Here is a 14,226-nt window from a genome sequence, read left to right as displayed (position 1 = left end):
TTTAGGCCTTGGAGAATTTTAGGCTAGGATGTTGTGGCATTTCCTAATGATGAGGCCTGACTGCAAGGTGAGGGGCGCAGTCATCCGGGTGCAGATGATGAGTCTCCAGGCCCTCCTGACTCGGGTGCGAGTCCTGGATTCCCAGGGACTTTCCACCTATGTCAAACCCAGACACTGTCATGGTGGAGGACACCTGGCGATCCCAGAAATTGCCTTTCCACAGGCACAGGCTCAAATAGGCGTGCACACACATGCACATGCACGCGCACACGCGCAGCGAAGCCGAGTCACCAGCCCCACAGCATCCCTGGAATCCAGCTAATTGGAAAGTCCCGCGCACCACGCTGCCGCGTTGCGTCGCTACGCCAGGAGCATGTCAGCACTGGAGAAAGCCGCGCCTGGCTTCCCGAGCAGGGCCACTGCGCTGCGGCTGCCCGCGGGAAGGGGCGGGTGGCGCGCGCGTGTGGCCAGACCAAAGCCCTGAGCGGTGGCGGGGGCGGTGCCCACAGGGGTTGGAAGCGCGGGGCCTTTAAGGGGGCGGGGATGGCGCGGGCGCCAGCGACCTAGGCCCCTCCCCCTCGGCCCCGGCCCCGCCCCGCCCCGCTGCCCCGCCCCCCAGCCGGAGTCTCTCCGGCCACTGCTGGGCAGCAGGCGGAACGAAGGGGGCGGCGCGCGCAGGAGGAAGCGCGCCGGGCTGCGGCCCCGGGAACTACCCAGACGCCGAGTCGGGAACGCCGGTCTCCGCGTCACCATTGCCAGGTGTGCGGGGTTGGGGCGCAGTCCCGGACTGTGGCCGCCGTGTGCGGGCCGGCTTTTCCTCCAGCTCGCCCCGCCTGGTCTCCCTGCTCCCGGCTCCCGGCTCCCGGCTCCGAGCCCCGCGCCCAGGGCCCCAGGCCCGCGCCGCCAGCAGCCCAGATCCAGCGCTCTGCGCCCCTCCACGCCCCCCGCCGGCCGCTGGCTGATGTCCTGAGCTCGCCACCGCGGGCTACGCGCCCCGCCAGGGGCTGCCCTGGGAAGTTGTGGGGCGAGGCGCGCCGGGTATGCGCCATCACCATGTCCCGCCTGGACTCGTGGTTCGGTGAAGTCCAGTGGCTGGTCTTGGTGTCGCTTTTCGTTGTGGCCTTGGGCACGGTGGGCCTGTACTTGGCGCAGTGGGCGCTGGCCAGGGCGCGATCGCGGTCCCCGCGGCGGCGGGCGGCAGAGCCTGGAGAGGACCAGCGCCCCGAGTCGGACGTGCTGCTCTCCTGGATTCTGACGCTGAACAGCTGGAGGAGCCAGTGGCAGGCCGCCTGGGTGGCCGCCCTGAATCAGGAGGCCGGACGGAAGGGGGTGAGTTTCTGTGAGGGCGGCGGTGGTGCCGCGGGTGGGGTGGGGTGCGGCTTACGGCGGGCCGCGGGCTGTCAGCGCTCAGCCTCCTCTGGAGCCTCACGAAGCCCTCGACTGATCCTAAGTGCGCCTTGCCCGGGGACGGCATCCTTGAAAGTTAGGAGAGGGACCCTGGGGAGTCAAGATGAAGTGACAGGACCCTACCCACCACTCATGAGGTGGGTCAGGCACTGGCTGTTGGAGAGACTCGTTGGAGCGGCCCATTCCCTTCTGGGTCCCGTCGGCCCTCCCAGAGTCCCAGGTGGATTCCGGCTCCCGGCCGGACACTTTCTGCTTTCGCGCCTGATGTATGAATGACTGTGACCCGAATGGGCTCCCATCAGTAGGGCTGTATCCCACCGAGAATGAGTTTCTCCAACGTGTGCTTGCGTTTCCTGGCGTATGGAATGGGTAGCCATTTGTGGAGAGCCAGCCGCTTGCCAGACATTGCGCTGAGGGTTCTTGGCGCACTCGTGGGAGTCCTCACAACTCCTGGGACTGCCGACACTTCCCAGGCAAGGAACGGAGGTCTGGAGAGGTTAGGTGACCCGCCCAAGGTCACGCAGCCCGCGCTGGGCAGAGCGGGGATTGGAATCCGGCTACCTCCCGCCCCAAACGAAGCTCAGGGGCCTGTGACCTAACCCATGCCCTGATGCCACACATTCCTGTGGTTTTGTTTCTTCCGGAATTAATGACAGGGCGACTTATTTTTACTTTTAAGGTATCTTAGTCTGATGACAAAGTCCTGGTGTCTCCTAGTTCCGGGCAGGAATGGGGGCCTGGTGGGAGTGCAGGGATGCCTCCCAGCCTTTGCCGGCCCTCCTTGCTCTCAGATCCTGCCAGGTGTGAGCTGGTGTCTGTGTGTGTGTGGAGGGGGGGGCGGGGCAAAGCCTGTGCCACTGGCAGCGGGAACAGCGAATGTGGTGCGCCTGGGCCCACCAGCCTTCAGAGTGTCCCCGCGTGGCCCTGTGCCTGGACTCTGGGCCATGGCCTTGACTCACACGGCCGTGGGTTTGAAAAACAAAGCAGTGCGTACACATGAAAAATAAATGCTTGGAGGTCAGTTGACGGCCGTCTGCCCTGGCACCTACAGCCCCTGTCCCTGTTGTCCAGAGCTGGACATTTCCTGGTGAGGGGAACCACCCCATCTCTTCCCTAAAGCCACTTGGCCTCACACAGGAGGCCAACAGAATTGTTCCCCCTCCCCCCCCCCCCCGGGCTGTTGTCATTGACCCTTGATTGACCTGGTGTCACAGGCCAGGTTCTGGGGCCAAGCCCACCTTGGCTGGTGGTGTTGCGTGAGTGCGTAAGAGCCTTGTCCCTGCTTGCTCTCAAATTCAAGGGCGTGTCGGGTGAGCGAGCTGCAGGGTCCATCACTCCAACCCTGGGCCTCCCGACGGAGTTCCGGGCGCACAGGCTGGGTCCTGCCTTCCGCGTGTGAGTTGGGGTAGCCCTGCGCACCCACCCCATCCTGCTCTCATTTCCTGCCGTTTCTGGAGTGGCTTCGGGAAGCGGGATTCCTCAGACACCACTCCCAGATCGCCCTGGGGCGTTGGAAATTCCTCCCCAGAATGTCTGGTTGGTCAGGTGAAGCTGAGAACCCTAAAGGAACCCAAGGTTTCGAAAGAAAACCTTTCGCCAACTCGCTCGACTTGGTGGGAGCAGGGAAGGAGGGCTCCGTGTTCAGGGAGTGGAGAGAGAGCGGGCTCTGTCTGCTCTTGCCCATGCGCTGCAGTCACAGACCTCCATGTCTGCAGACTCCTGCCTGGAAGGGGCCGGAGTGCACAGGGGTCAAGCTCAAAGCAGTGCAGACACGTCCCTGGCAGCCTTGGGTGGCCGTGGATTGGATCGGATTGTGCTCCCCAGTGCCTGGACGTGTCGCTCGATTTGAATTCAAATGGAAGGTTCTGCAGGCGGACAGGACCTGGGGAACTCGGCCCCTTCCTACTGACTCATCACAGACCCTCCCCTGTCCGAGGCCCTCACGGGTGCAGCACCGATGGCAGCATGGCTGGTGTTTCTCTGGGTGTCCTGACCCCGACAGCCAGCTCTGCAGTTTCTCTGTGCCCTCCCTCCAATGCGATTCCCGCTAATCCCGGATTAGGGGTGATGCTCCATGTGCCCACAGCTTAGTGCCTGTCCCCCCTCCAACCCCCGCCTGTCCTGTTATCTCTCTGCCCTGGCTGGGGAGGAGACCACTTCTCAGCCTGTCACTGGGGAGGTTGGGGACCCACGGGATGTCATTAATTGTATCCAGCATCTTTGTGAAAGGTGGAATTCTCTGTTGAATGGAGACGGTAACTCCTCTCATTCTAAGTCTTACCCAGCTTTGTGTTGTAAGAGCAAAAGGAATCCCGAACTCTTCCAGCAAAGCCCCTTCCTTCTCCAGAGGGGAGACTGTGGCCCAGGAGCCGGAGAGCCTTGCCGGGGCTGACCTGGACCCTGGCCCGGGGCGTCACGGTCCATCCGCATCTGCTCTTGTTCCCCCGTGGGCAGCAGATTTGCCTCGGAGACCCATGTGTCCCCCTTAACTGAGGTCCGGCAAGAAAGGATACAAAGGGGCCCTGGCTGCGGTGGCTCCGTGGGTTGGACGCCGTCCCACAAACCCAAAGGTCACTGTTTCAATTCCTGGTCAGGGCACATGCCTGGGTTGCAGGCCAAGTCCCTGGTTGCGGGGGGGAGGTGTGAGAGGCAGCCGATCAATGCTTCTCTCTCTCTCTTTCTTCTTCCCTTCCCCTCTGTCTAAACATTAAGTAAATAAAATCTTTCTTTTTAAAGAAAGGATACAAAGGGTTTGATTGTTTAACGTGTCACCCCCAACTATGGGACCCCTTTCCCCCGGGGACCTGAGGATTGAGCGGTAGCCCGTGGAGCCTCCTTTGACTCTGGGTGACCCGTGGCTGGAGCAGCCCCCTGAATCCCGACCCTCACTCCGAACTGTTCTCACATCAGACAGGGTGGCGGGCGGGAGAGGCATGGGGGGACCATCGCTGCGGCGCCAGCTGGCCGGGCAGAGGCCAGGGGTTGGGGAGCGCAGGCGAATTGTCTGGAGAGCTTCGGGAAAACGCACATGCCGTCCCCCTCCCTGCAGTTCGGGCTCAGCAGGCTGGTGGGGGTGCGGGGAGCTTCCCCACGCCAGCTTCTCACGAGGGAGAGGCTGCTGGGTCCAGGCCGGTCCCGACGCCAGCTATCAGCCGTTGCCCAACACCGCCCGCCTCTCCCCTCCGGTGCATCAGACACCGAATTCCGGTCCGTCTGACCACAGCGCCGTCACGGAGAACAGAGACCCCGGACCTGCCTCTCTCCCTCAGGCACTAGATTTGGAACGAATGCCCTGTCACCCAAGAGTGACAGCTTAGGGTTTCCCTTTAGTTCCCCTGGGTAACAGGGACGTCTACAAAAGGGTTTGCCAGTGACAGTCAGGCAACCCGGCGATGGTCCACACCCCCGCCACCCAGCTGGGGGCCTCTGGGTTGCCGTTCCCGCAGCGGCCCACTGGCTGTGGAAGCCAGGCCTTGTGGCCCGGGGACCCTTGCAGGGAAGCTGGCCCATGCTTCCTTCCCTGGGTGGACGCCCACACGTGGGGAGTCCTGAGCCCAGAGTGGGGGCTGTGTCCTGGACGTGTCCAGCCATGGGCCGCCCTGACGCTTTTGTTCCTTCAGTCCTTTGGCCTCGGGACATTTTTCAGATGGGTGTTCCAAATGCAAATGACCAAGACCGGGACAGTTTGTGGTTTTCAGGGGAAGAAAACAGGAAAGATGCCGTGTGAACTTGGAGCAGGTCATTCACAGCTCTGACTTGCAGATGAGCTTCAGCGATTTAAAATGCAAACCAAGTGACAAGCCTTCATAGCTTTTCTTCCGGTTACATAGTGCCATCCATAGTGGCCACAGTATAAGAAGTCAGTTTGCTGGCCCTGGCTGGTGTAGCTCAGTGGATTGAGTGCAGCAGGCCTGTGAACCAAAGCATCGCTGGTTTGATTCCCAGTCAGGACACATGCCTGGGTTGCAGGCCATATCCCCAGTATGGGGTGTGCTGGAGGCAACCACACACTGATATTTCACTCCCTCTCTTCCTCCCTTCCCCATCTCTCTAAAATAAATAAATAAAATCTTAAAAAAAAAAGAAGTCAGTTGGCAAGAATATGAAGGCAACCTTGGGTAAGGGGGGGCACCCTTCACCGTGACCCCCACCCCCAAACTGGTCTCATTTCTGCTGTTCAAACATTCAGGGTTCTGCCTGTGGGGGCCTTCCCACAGGTTATTCCTTTTATCTGGAACACTTATTTCACCTTTGTCCTCATTTAACTTCCGTAAACCTTCCAGAAAGAGATCCCTGGTCCTTCCATACTTCCAGGATGCTGCCCCACCCCCACCCCCACCCCAGCAGCCTGGGCTGGTTCCTGAATCGAATGGCACCTGGTGGTCACTTGTGTCTCACGGGATTGTGAGCTAGGCCAGAGCCCTGTCTGTCCGGGCACAGCCCACCTGGTGCCCAGTGTCAGGCTGTCGCAGAGCAGGCAGTGGGGGGTGGGGGGTGGGGCCTGTTAGAAGCTTGTTACAGGAAGGGGGAGACATGGCGGCCATGTGCATCTCCCCAGCTGGACACAGGCCTTCCCCACTTGGGAGCCAGCCAAGCCTGGGGAAAACAAGCTGTTTAATGTGCTTTGTGTTCACTCCTAAAGAATCAACATGAAAGGAGGCTGGCTCACTGATGACTTTGCAAATTGTCCATAGGCAACCCAGGAATAGGCACCGGGTCAGGTTGTTTCTTGTAACCTCACCCGTTCAGGGAAAGGAAGAGTGGGTGCAGTGTTTTAACTGAAATGCAGCCAAAGCTAACTTGACTCCTGCCTGCCTCTCTCGGGCTGCTGAGTTGGGAGGGGACTTCTTGAGCCGCTTGGAAGAGCTGTGTTTACTGCTCAGGCCGGAAGCCCTGGGGCTGTGTGACTTTGGGCAAAACCTGACCTCTCTGTGCTCCCTCTGCATAAGTGTAGGTTCCATATGGAACACAGAATCCGCTCTGCATGTGAGGATAGATATCTCTGTGAGGCTTTTAGCGAACAGAGTCAGTAAAGGTGGGCTGATTTCCTCCAAGCTCCCTTTAAAGAAAACTTTATTTCTTACTGCTCTTAGATTTATAGAAAAGTTGCAAAAGTAATTCAGAGAGTTTCCATATATTTCTTACCCAGTGTCATATCACTGTAGCACAATGTTACTTTAATTTATAGTAAAATGATATTAACATTGTAACAAGACAAGAAACTAACATCGGCACAATGTAACTAATTCATAGTACAATGATATTAACATTGTAACAGTATAAGCCATTAATATTGGCACCCTGTTACTATAATTCATGGTACAATGATATTAATGTAACAGGACAAGAAATTAACATTGGCGCGATGTTACTATAATCCATGGTACAGTGACATTAACATTGTAACAGTAAGAGATACTAACATTGATAGTGGTCTTTAACTAAACTGAAGACCTTATGTGAATTTCATGGATTTTTCCACCAGTATCCTTTCCTTGTTCCAGGGCCCCATTCAGGCCCCCATGACGTTAAGTTGTTGCTTCCCCTTAGTCTCCGGAAGTCTGGAACAGTTCTGTAGTCTTTCCTTGTTTTCCACAAACGTGGCAACACTGAACAGTGTCGATTTTTCCTTTGCCAAATGTCCCTCAAGTTTGTGTTTTTACACAATTGGCCTGAGGTTCTACCACAGAAGCGATGTGCCCCTTTACGTGTAGTTTGTCACAGGGTTCATGATGTCATTGTAACTTGCCACTGGGGACGTTGGCCTGGATCCCTTGGTAGAGGTGGTTTCGGCTGGCTTCTCTTCTTCTGTCTTATGTGTCCCCTTGTGCCATCCATCCCCTCTGGAGTCCAAGGTACCCTGCGGAGATACTTCAAGACTGCACACATCCTGTTATCCTTACTCTCTGTGGATGGATTTTGGCATCTGTCTGTATGATGAGTCTGCAATAATTACTTCTGCGGAGTTTGCTCAATGGTGATTCTTTTTTTGTTTTCGTCTCTCCCACATTTATTCACTGTAATTCTACTGCAAGAAGGAGCTGCCACTTCTTTTCCATCTATATATTTAGTTGATTATTCACATTCAGTGTGGACTTGTGGATATTTTATCCGGTGTGCTATGTGTGACACTGTCACTGTTTGTCTTGTTGCTTCGGTGGTACAGGCTGTTGTGTTCTTCCATCAACATAGAAAGTCGTGTGTGTGTGTGTGTGTGTGTGTGTAGCACTTCCTCACTTCCTGGTCCCACGGGTGCTTTTTCTAGACTCCTCTTGCCTCTTGTGTTTTTCCCTCTTGTGGCCCTGGGTTCAGCCACTTCTCCAGGTGCCCCTGATCCCTTCTATCGGCAAGGCCCTTAGAAACCGAGGTCTGAGCATCAGGTATGCTCATTACTGCTGGGGTCTCATTGCTTTTGCACTTTTTTAGTGGACAGAGCTGGGAAACATAGGCGTGTATACAATACACTCATGCACATGTCTCTATGTTTCTGTCTGTGCTTTCGAAACCATGACTCGATGCTGCTTGCTGGGCCTCCAGGTCAACAGCACAGAGTTCATCTCATCTGGCCCTTGCCCTGTTTTGAACTTCCTTCTCCAGCGGGGAGGCACCAGGGACTTATCATCTGGGACGTGTTTACTTATTTGGTCGTGTCTAGCATTCACGTAGAGTAGCTGCTGAACTGCGGACCCACGCCCCTGCGAGAAGCGCGTTACTGCCCAGATCACGGCATGTGTGTGCGGTCAGGGCGCTGTTTCCCAAAGCGTCTTAGGTTCGGCCTATTAGACCTGGGTTTTTGCACCGCCTCGGGCGGTCAGGATGCACTGGGTTCATTTATTAGTGTTTGCCTTCCGTGCGGGGCTCCTCCCACATCCTGATCAAAGAGAGAACCTGTATTTACCCAGCGACCTGGGATGCCGCCCTTGTCCACGCTAAGTGTGTGTGCACAGGTATCTGGGTCTGTTTGGGGCTTTCTGCTCCTGTCCCCTGGTCCATCTGCGTGCTCGTGCCCTGTCCCCCTCGTCTGGAATGTAGGGGGTCTGTAGTGGGTGCTGACATCTGGCAGGGCTAGTCCCCCTCACGGTTTTCCTTTCCTAGTGTTTTCCTGGCGGTTCCTGCGTGTTGCTTTCCCAGGTGGACAGCAAGTGTGGCTTCAGTGCCAGCAGGGTCGGGAGCACCTGGAGTGTGAGTTTGTGGCTGAGTGCTGCGCACAGGCTGGGCTTCCTGGAACTTGACAGTGAGGCAATACGAAAGGGAAAGGAACCTGTGTCCTTGTTTTAACTTAGTAATGTATTTCCTCTGTGAGGCCACCCATTGACGTGAGCTTTCCCAGCAGGATCTTTGCAGGGTTTTAATCCTCAAGGTTGCAAGGTAAGAGGGCGTGGGCTGCACCCACCGATGCCCAGGGCCGGAGGCTGTGTCCAGGCTGCTCACGGCACCGGTGGCTCTTGAGGCTGGGACAGAAGGTGCATTGTTTCACCGTGCTGTTGGCAGCTGTCAGCAGCTGTTGGCAGCTGTCGCAGCCCCTGCTGATGGGTCAGTTCCCTGCCTGGCACTGGGCTTCGTGCCGGGGCCTGCTCTCTCGGCCAGCCGGCCTGGTATGCGGACCGTGTCCTTCCCAGGCTCACAGCGTACCCCTGGCCATAGCAGAGCAAGCACCAGCCTTGGAGAATGGGGCAGAGCAGCCCCCAATTGTGATTTCATCACTCTTGGGGAGTGGATTTACTTCTCTGATGGTGATTTTGGGGCAGCGAGGTTGGCAGGATTGGCATAAGACGAGGTGTGATTGAAAGTGTTCTGTGCCTGTTCTCTCTCCTTTGGACCGCGCGGAATTCTTAAGAAGTAGCCCCCAGTGATGCCATTGGCAGCTCATGTGTGCCATGTCTGCCAGAAGAGCTCGCGTGCCTCTTGCAGAATTTTATTTTCCTTCCCCAGTCGTGTCTTATAGCCGGGACCAGCTCCCCGCAGTGGGGAGCCCCTGAGCTGGGCGGGGAGGGGTGGGAAGCTGTGGGCACACGCTCTCCTCGCAGCCCCCAGTCGGAGCCTGCCTGAGCACACTGCACATCAGGAAGCGGGTTTTTTTGTTTTTCACTTTTTAAAAATTAATTTATTTTAATTGTTGTTCAAGTACAGCTTTCTGCCTTATACTTCCATCCCAGCCCACCCCCCAGCCCTCCCTACCTCCCTCCCTTTTCCACTCCCCCCCCCCCAGTTTTTGTCCACGTGTCCTTTATACTTGTTCTTGCAAACCCTTCCCCTTTTCCCCTGAAACTCCCTCCCCTCTCCCGTCTATTCACTGTCAGCCTGTCCTCTATTTCAGTGTCTCTGGTTATATTTTGCTTGTTTGTTTTGTTGATTAGGTTCCTGTTAAAGGTGAGATCACATGGTATTTGTCTTTCACTGCCTGGCTTGTTTCACTTAGCATAATGCCTTCCAGCTCCATCCAAGCTGTTGCTAAGGGTAGGAGCTCCTTTCTTTCTTTCTGCTGCACAGAATTCCATTGTGTAAATGTACCATAGTTTTTTGATCCATTCATTTACTGATGGGCATCTAGGTTGCTTCCAGCACCTAGCTATTGTAAATTACGCTGCTATGAACATCGGGGTTCAGAGGTTTTTTTATATTGGTGTTTCAGTGTTCTTAGGATATAGTCCCAGCAGTGGAATTGCCGGGTCAAAAGGCAGATCCATTTTTAGTTTTCTTACAAAATTCCATACTGTTTTCCATGGTGGTTGTACCAGTCTGCAGTCCCACCAGCAGTGCACTAGGGTCCCCTTTTCTCCACAACCTCTCCAACACTTGTTGTTTGTTGCTTTGTGTATGATGGCCATTCTGTCTGGTGTGAAGTGGTATCTCATTGTGGTTTTAATTTGCATCTCTCTGGTAGCTAGCAATACTGAGCATTTAAAAAAATGGGCAAAGGACTTGAACAGACACTTCTCCAAAGAGGACATACAGAGGATCCGGAGACATATGAAAAGATGTTCAGTATCACTAGGAAGCGTTTTAAGAAGAATTTCATTCCAGGGTCGGGCTGTTGGCCTAAGTGTTCTGCCTCTCAAGAGAGTTTATTTTAAAACAGACAAGACCTGGTTGGCTACGCCAGCCCTGGTTTGTTCTTTCACAAAATGGCAGTCGTGTTGCCTTGGGGTCATATTAATTTAATTGCACACCTCTTTCACTTGGAGATTTTGAATGGCAAGAGCCTAAATGGATGCAGGTGGATGAGCCACGGGGGAGTTTACGGGGAGGGTGCGGGAGGATGGGCAGAGCCGAAGCAGGGCTGGACCAGGAGGCTGTGGGGGCAGGAGCATGCTCCTCGGGCTCCTTTCCAGCCGAGGGTCCCGACTCCAGGGAGAGGCGGCCGGCCCTTGGGGGCTCCTGCCTACCCACCTCTGGGGCGGTGGGAAGAGAGAAGGGGGTACCTTAAGCACAGTGCCAGCAACCAGGGATCAGGGAGAGGTGATTCTCTAAAAACAGCGGGTTTTCCCCAGAAGAAGGGGAGGACACGGATGCGGTGCTGCACCCATGGACCTACCGACTGGCGCAAGCACCTCCCGAAGAGCTTGCCTTCTTTGCGTTGTGAACCTGAGCATTCAGAGCGCCCTTCACAGCCCTGACTGTGACGGCTTTGCTCTCGCTCCTGTGTTTCTCTACTTCCCATCCTTGTCCCATGACCAAATCCAGCCTGAGCCGGTCCCCGGGGGCATGCACTTACTGACTTTTGACCATTGCCGCCCCTTAGAAGCACGGGTTTAACAAAAACAAGCCGTATTATATTTTCTCAGAGTTGCAGAGCTTTATAGGAAATACATCATTTTTTCTAAAAAGCAGGCCTCACCGTCGTGCACCTGCTTACTGTGCTTTTCTGTCCCAGGGCCCGCTGTCCCTGTCCTTCGAGGAGGATCCGCAGCAGCCACCCCTGGATCTGGCGGTGCAGCAAGTGTGGAGCGCGGCCAGGTCCGCCCAGGAGAAGGTGAGCCGGGAGCCGTCACCCGCGTGGGCCTTTCCTTCCCCAGGAAATGCGTGTAGAGCGGGTGGGGGTAGGTTGTTCTGCCTTAGAATCATGGCAAAGGCAGACTCCTTACATTAACAAAATCTGTTGCACCAGCTGGTGAGTGGATAATAAATAAAAGGTGGTATATCCGTACAATAGAATATCATTCAGCCTTAAAAGGAATGAAATTCTGGCCTACGCTCCAACGTCGATGAGCCTTGAAAACGTGCTCCGTGAAGGAAGACAGACGCAAAAGGCCACGTATTGTGGGATTCCACTGATGTGGAATGTCCAGAATAGAAAAATCCATAGATACAGAAAGTAGATTGGTGGTTGCCAGGGCCGGCGGGGGTGGGGTGGGGGTGGGGTGGGGGTGGGAGCGCGTGGGTCAGGGTTCAAGGGGAAATGGCGGTGTCCGTTGTGGGTGCAGGGCTTCCTCCATGGGTGACAAAACTGCTCTAAAAGTGACGGCAGGGTGGTTTAGACACCTCTGTGAAGTGTGGCTTTAAAACATTTAATTCTGTAGTTTAAAAGGGTGAGTTATAGGGTATGTGAATTATCTCAATGAAAATATACATTTACACGTATGTGAGTATATATGTACATACTCAGCAATGTGGCGTATCGATTTAAGCCATTCAGGTATTATGTAGAGTTCATTTGACAGTTGCTAACCGGTCACAAGCTGAAGTTACTTATTATTAGTCAAAGACCATAAATAATGTTACTGATTTCCTTAAAATGGAAAGTATCTGTAAAAGAGCCTACAAATCTTTCTCTTAAATACAAGGCTTATCCCCGTATCTTTCTACGTTTTACTCTTCAGTTAGAAGCGCACCGTTAGCAGACGGCAATGAGGGGACCCCTGTGTGACCCCGGGTGGAGAGGCAGCGCAGGGCGAGTCCCAGACCGCTGCCCCCTGTGTGCCTCCCCCCGTCCCAGCTGGAGTGTCGTTTGTGCATTTGAAACGTTTGTCGTTTTGTGTGTACAGTTTTACCGTGGGCGCTGTCTGTGCCGGACACGGCAGTTCTGAGACTCATCAGGGCCGGTTTGTGGAGCTCTATTCGTTTGCTTCAACCACCTACCGTTCAGGGTTCTGGGTGGACCAGCACGTCTTTCTCCATCCTCTGTCCGTGGGCAACTAGGCTGTTCTCTCTTTTTCACAAGTGCCACACAGCTGTAGTGAGCTCGAATGTGGACAGTGCCCTAACCCCTCAGGTGCAAGCACCGGACTGTGCGAGGGGAGGCGAGGAGTTGCCGGGCTGTAGGTGTGCACACTTAGGCTCGGCCACGTGTTCCAGAACAAGTGTGTGTGTGTGCGGGGGGGGCGGGGGGGGGGCGGTCTCTGGAAGTCCTTGGGGTTCCAGCTCCTGTAGAGCTGGAAGGGGCTGGCGAGCAGGGGTTCTCATGCCCGAGTTTCACAGATGGGGGGCTGGGGCGCAGACCCCCGCCAGCCCAACCTACCCGAGGCTGCCACATGGACAGTGCCCCCCAGTGACGCAAGCAGGCCCTCTCTGTTACAGGCACTTAGGGACTGCATCCCTGTGGGGTGGGCGATTCCTGTTTGGTGTTTTCTGCCACCCTCCCAGTTCAGAGAGGGACCGAGTGCTCAGGGCTGGCCCGGAGGTGACGAGAAGGGAGCAGACACCGGAAACCACAGTAGGCCGTTTTAAAGGTCTCGCTGTGTGTGTAGTGCCACGGAAAGTGGGTGGTTAGCGCGTGCTTGTTTGAATACAATCACAGAACTACTGCCTGCCCATTAAAAAGTCACAGGCCGTGTAGAAGGGTAGAAACTTTCCTTTTCTAACGCCTGCACTGAGCCCTCCTCCTTCGGCTCCGCCAGAGACCTTTTACCTTCCCAGGCAGATGGCGAAGTGTCCACACGGTCCTGTTTTGTTTTACAAGTTTCTTCGTAGTGCTTGACTTTTACGTGTTCTCAGCCTGATGAAGACATGAGAACTTGCCATTGCCTTGTGCTGTGGCTCACACTGTCCACCTCAAACAAGCTGGCCGGCCAGAGGGTGGACAGGCCCTAGGGCCCTGAGGACAGGGTCTGGCAGTGCAGTGTGTGGCAGGAGCGCTGGGTGGCCCGGGTCCCATGCACGCCCACCAGTGTGGACACCCTGCCGGGATCTGCCTGGCTTCTGGGAAGCTGGGAGCAAGACCCACCCGGGTACTTGGACCCTGTCCATGGCCTTCTCCACTCTTGGACCAGCATCTCGGCTGACTGCGGCACGCTCCAGGGTATCCTTGGGCAAAGGGATCCAGCCAGGCTCCTGCGAGTTCCTCCTGTAACAGTCCACAGTGGGAGGTTCCTTCTCATCCCTGCATTTGATGCAGGTGAGCCCACAGCGGCTAGTGTTCCCGAGCTGCCTGCCGGGCAGGGTGCCGACGGTGCCGTGCGCCTCCTCCTCCTCCTAGGCTCTGACCTACACAGCTGACCGTCGCCCCCCCCACTGGACCCCAGGTGTACGTCAAAGCCTATGTCCACATCGTTGTGTGTTCTCTCTGTTCGGGGTAACTCCCGAGAAGGAAAACCGGCAGAGCGCAAGGCCCTCGGGCAGCTGTTGCAGGAGGAATGCGGGGTGTGATTTTGAGGACGTGGCCTCCCCTTTTCAGTCCCCTCCACGCTGTCAGGCTGCATCTCCGTTGTCTCTCACTCAGCCCCGACACACGTGGGTGCCATTGAGCTCATGACAGAGACAAGCCTGCCTGGCCCAAGGGGGTCTGGCGTGTAGCCACGTCTCTGCTCCCTTAGCGGAGAACAGAGGCTCTGGTCTGCCTGTGGGAGCCTCTTTTGGGTTTGTGCTTGGTCTTAAGCCTCC

At 55.8% G+C, this 14,226-nt stretch overlaps 1 protein-coding gene across 2 annotated transcripts in view; it reads left to right on the top strand.

Annotated features, from left to right (window-relative positions):
• The first annotated feature begins 624 nt into the window (after positions 1–624).
• The window catches only part of C2CD2 (C2 calcium dependent domain containing 2), a 49,638-nt gene continuing 36,036 nt past the window's right edge, over positions 625–14,226 (top strand). The window contains exons 1-2 of one of the 2 annotated variants that reach the window (XM_028504653.2): positions 625–1,329; positions 11,282–11,380. In XM_028504653.2, the coding sequence (XP_028360454.1) occupies positions 1,054–1,329; positions 11,282–11,380 (375 nt within the window). In that variant the 5' untranslated portion in view covers positions 625–1,053. The remainder of the gene's footprint in view (positions 1,330–11,281; positions 11,381–14,226) is intronic. The other variant, XM_036017453.1, reaches the window with a different exon arrangement.

The sequence above is a fragment of the Phyllostomus discolor genome, chromosome 2 (genome assembly GCF_004126475.2).
Source record: "Phyllostomus discolor isolate MPI-MPIP mPhyDis1 chromosome 2, mPhyDis1.pri.v3, whole genome shotgun sequence".
Classification (NCBI taxonomy): Eukaryota; Metazoa; Chordata; class Mammalia; order Chiroptera; family Phyllostomidae; genus Phyllostomus; species Phyllostomus discolor.
The sequence above is the reverse complement of the archived record's forward strand: the minus strand, read 5'-3'. Positions and strand labels throughout refer to the sequence as shown.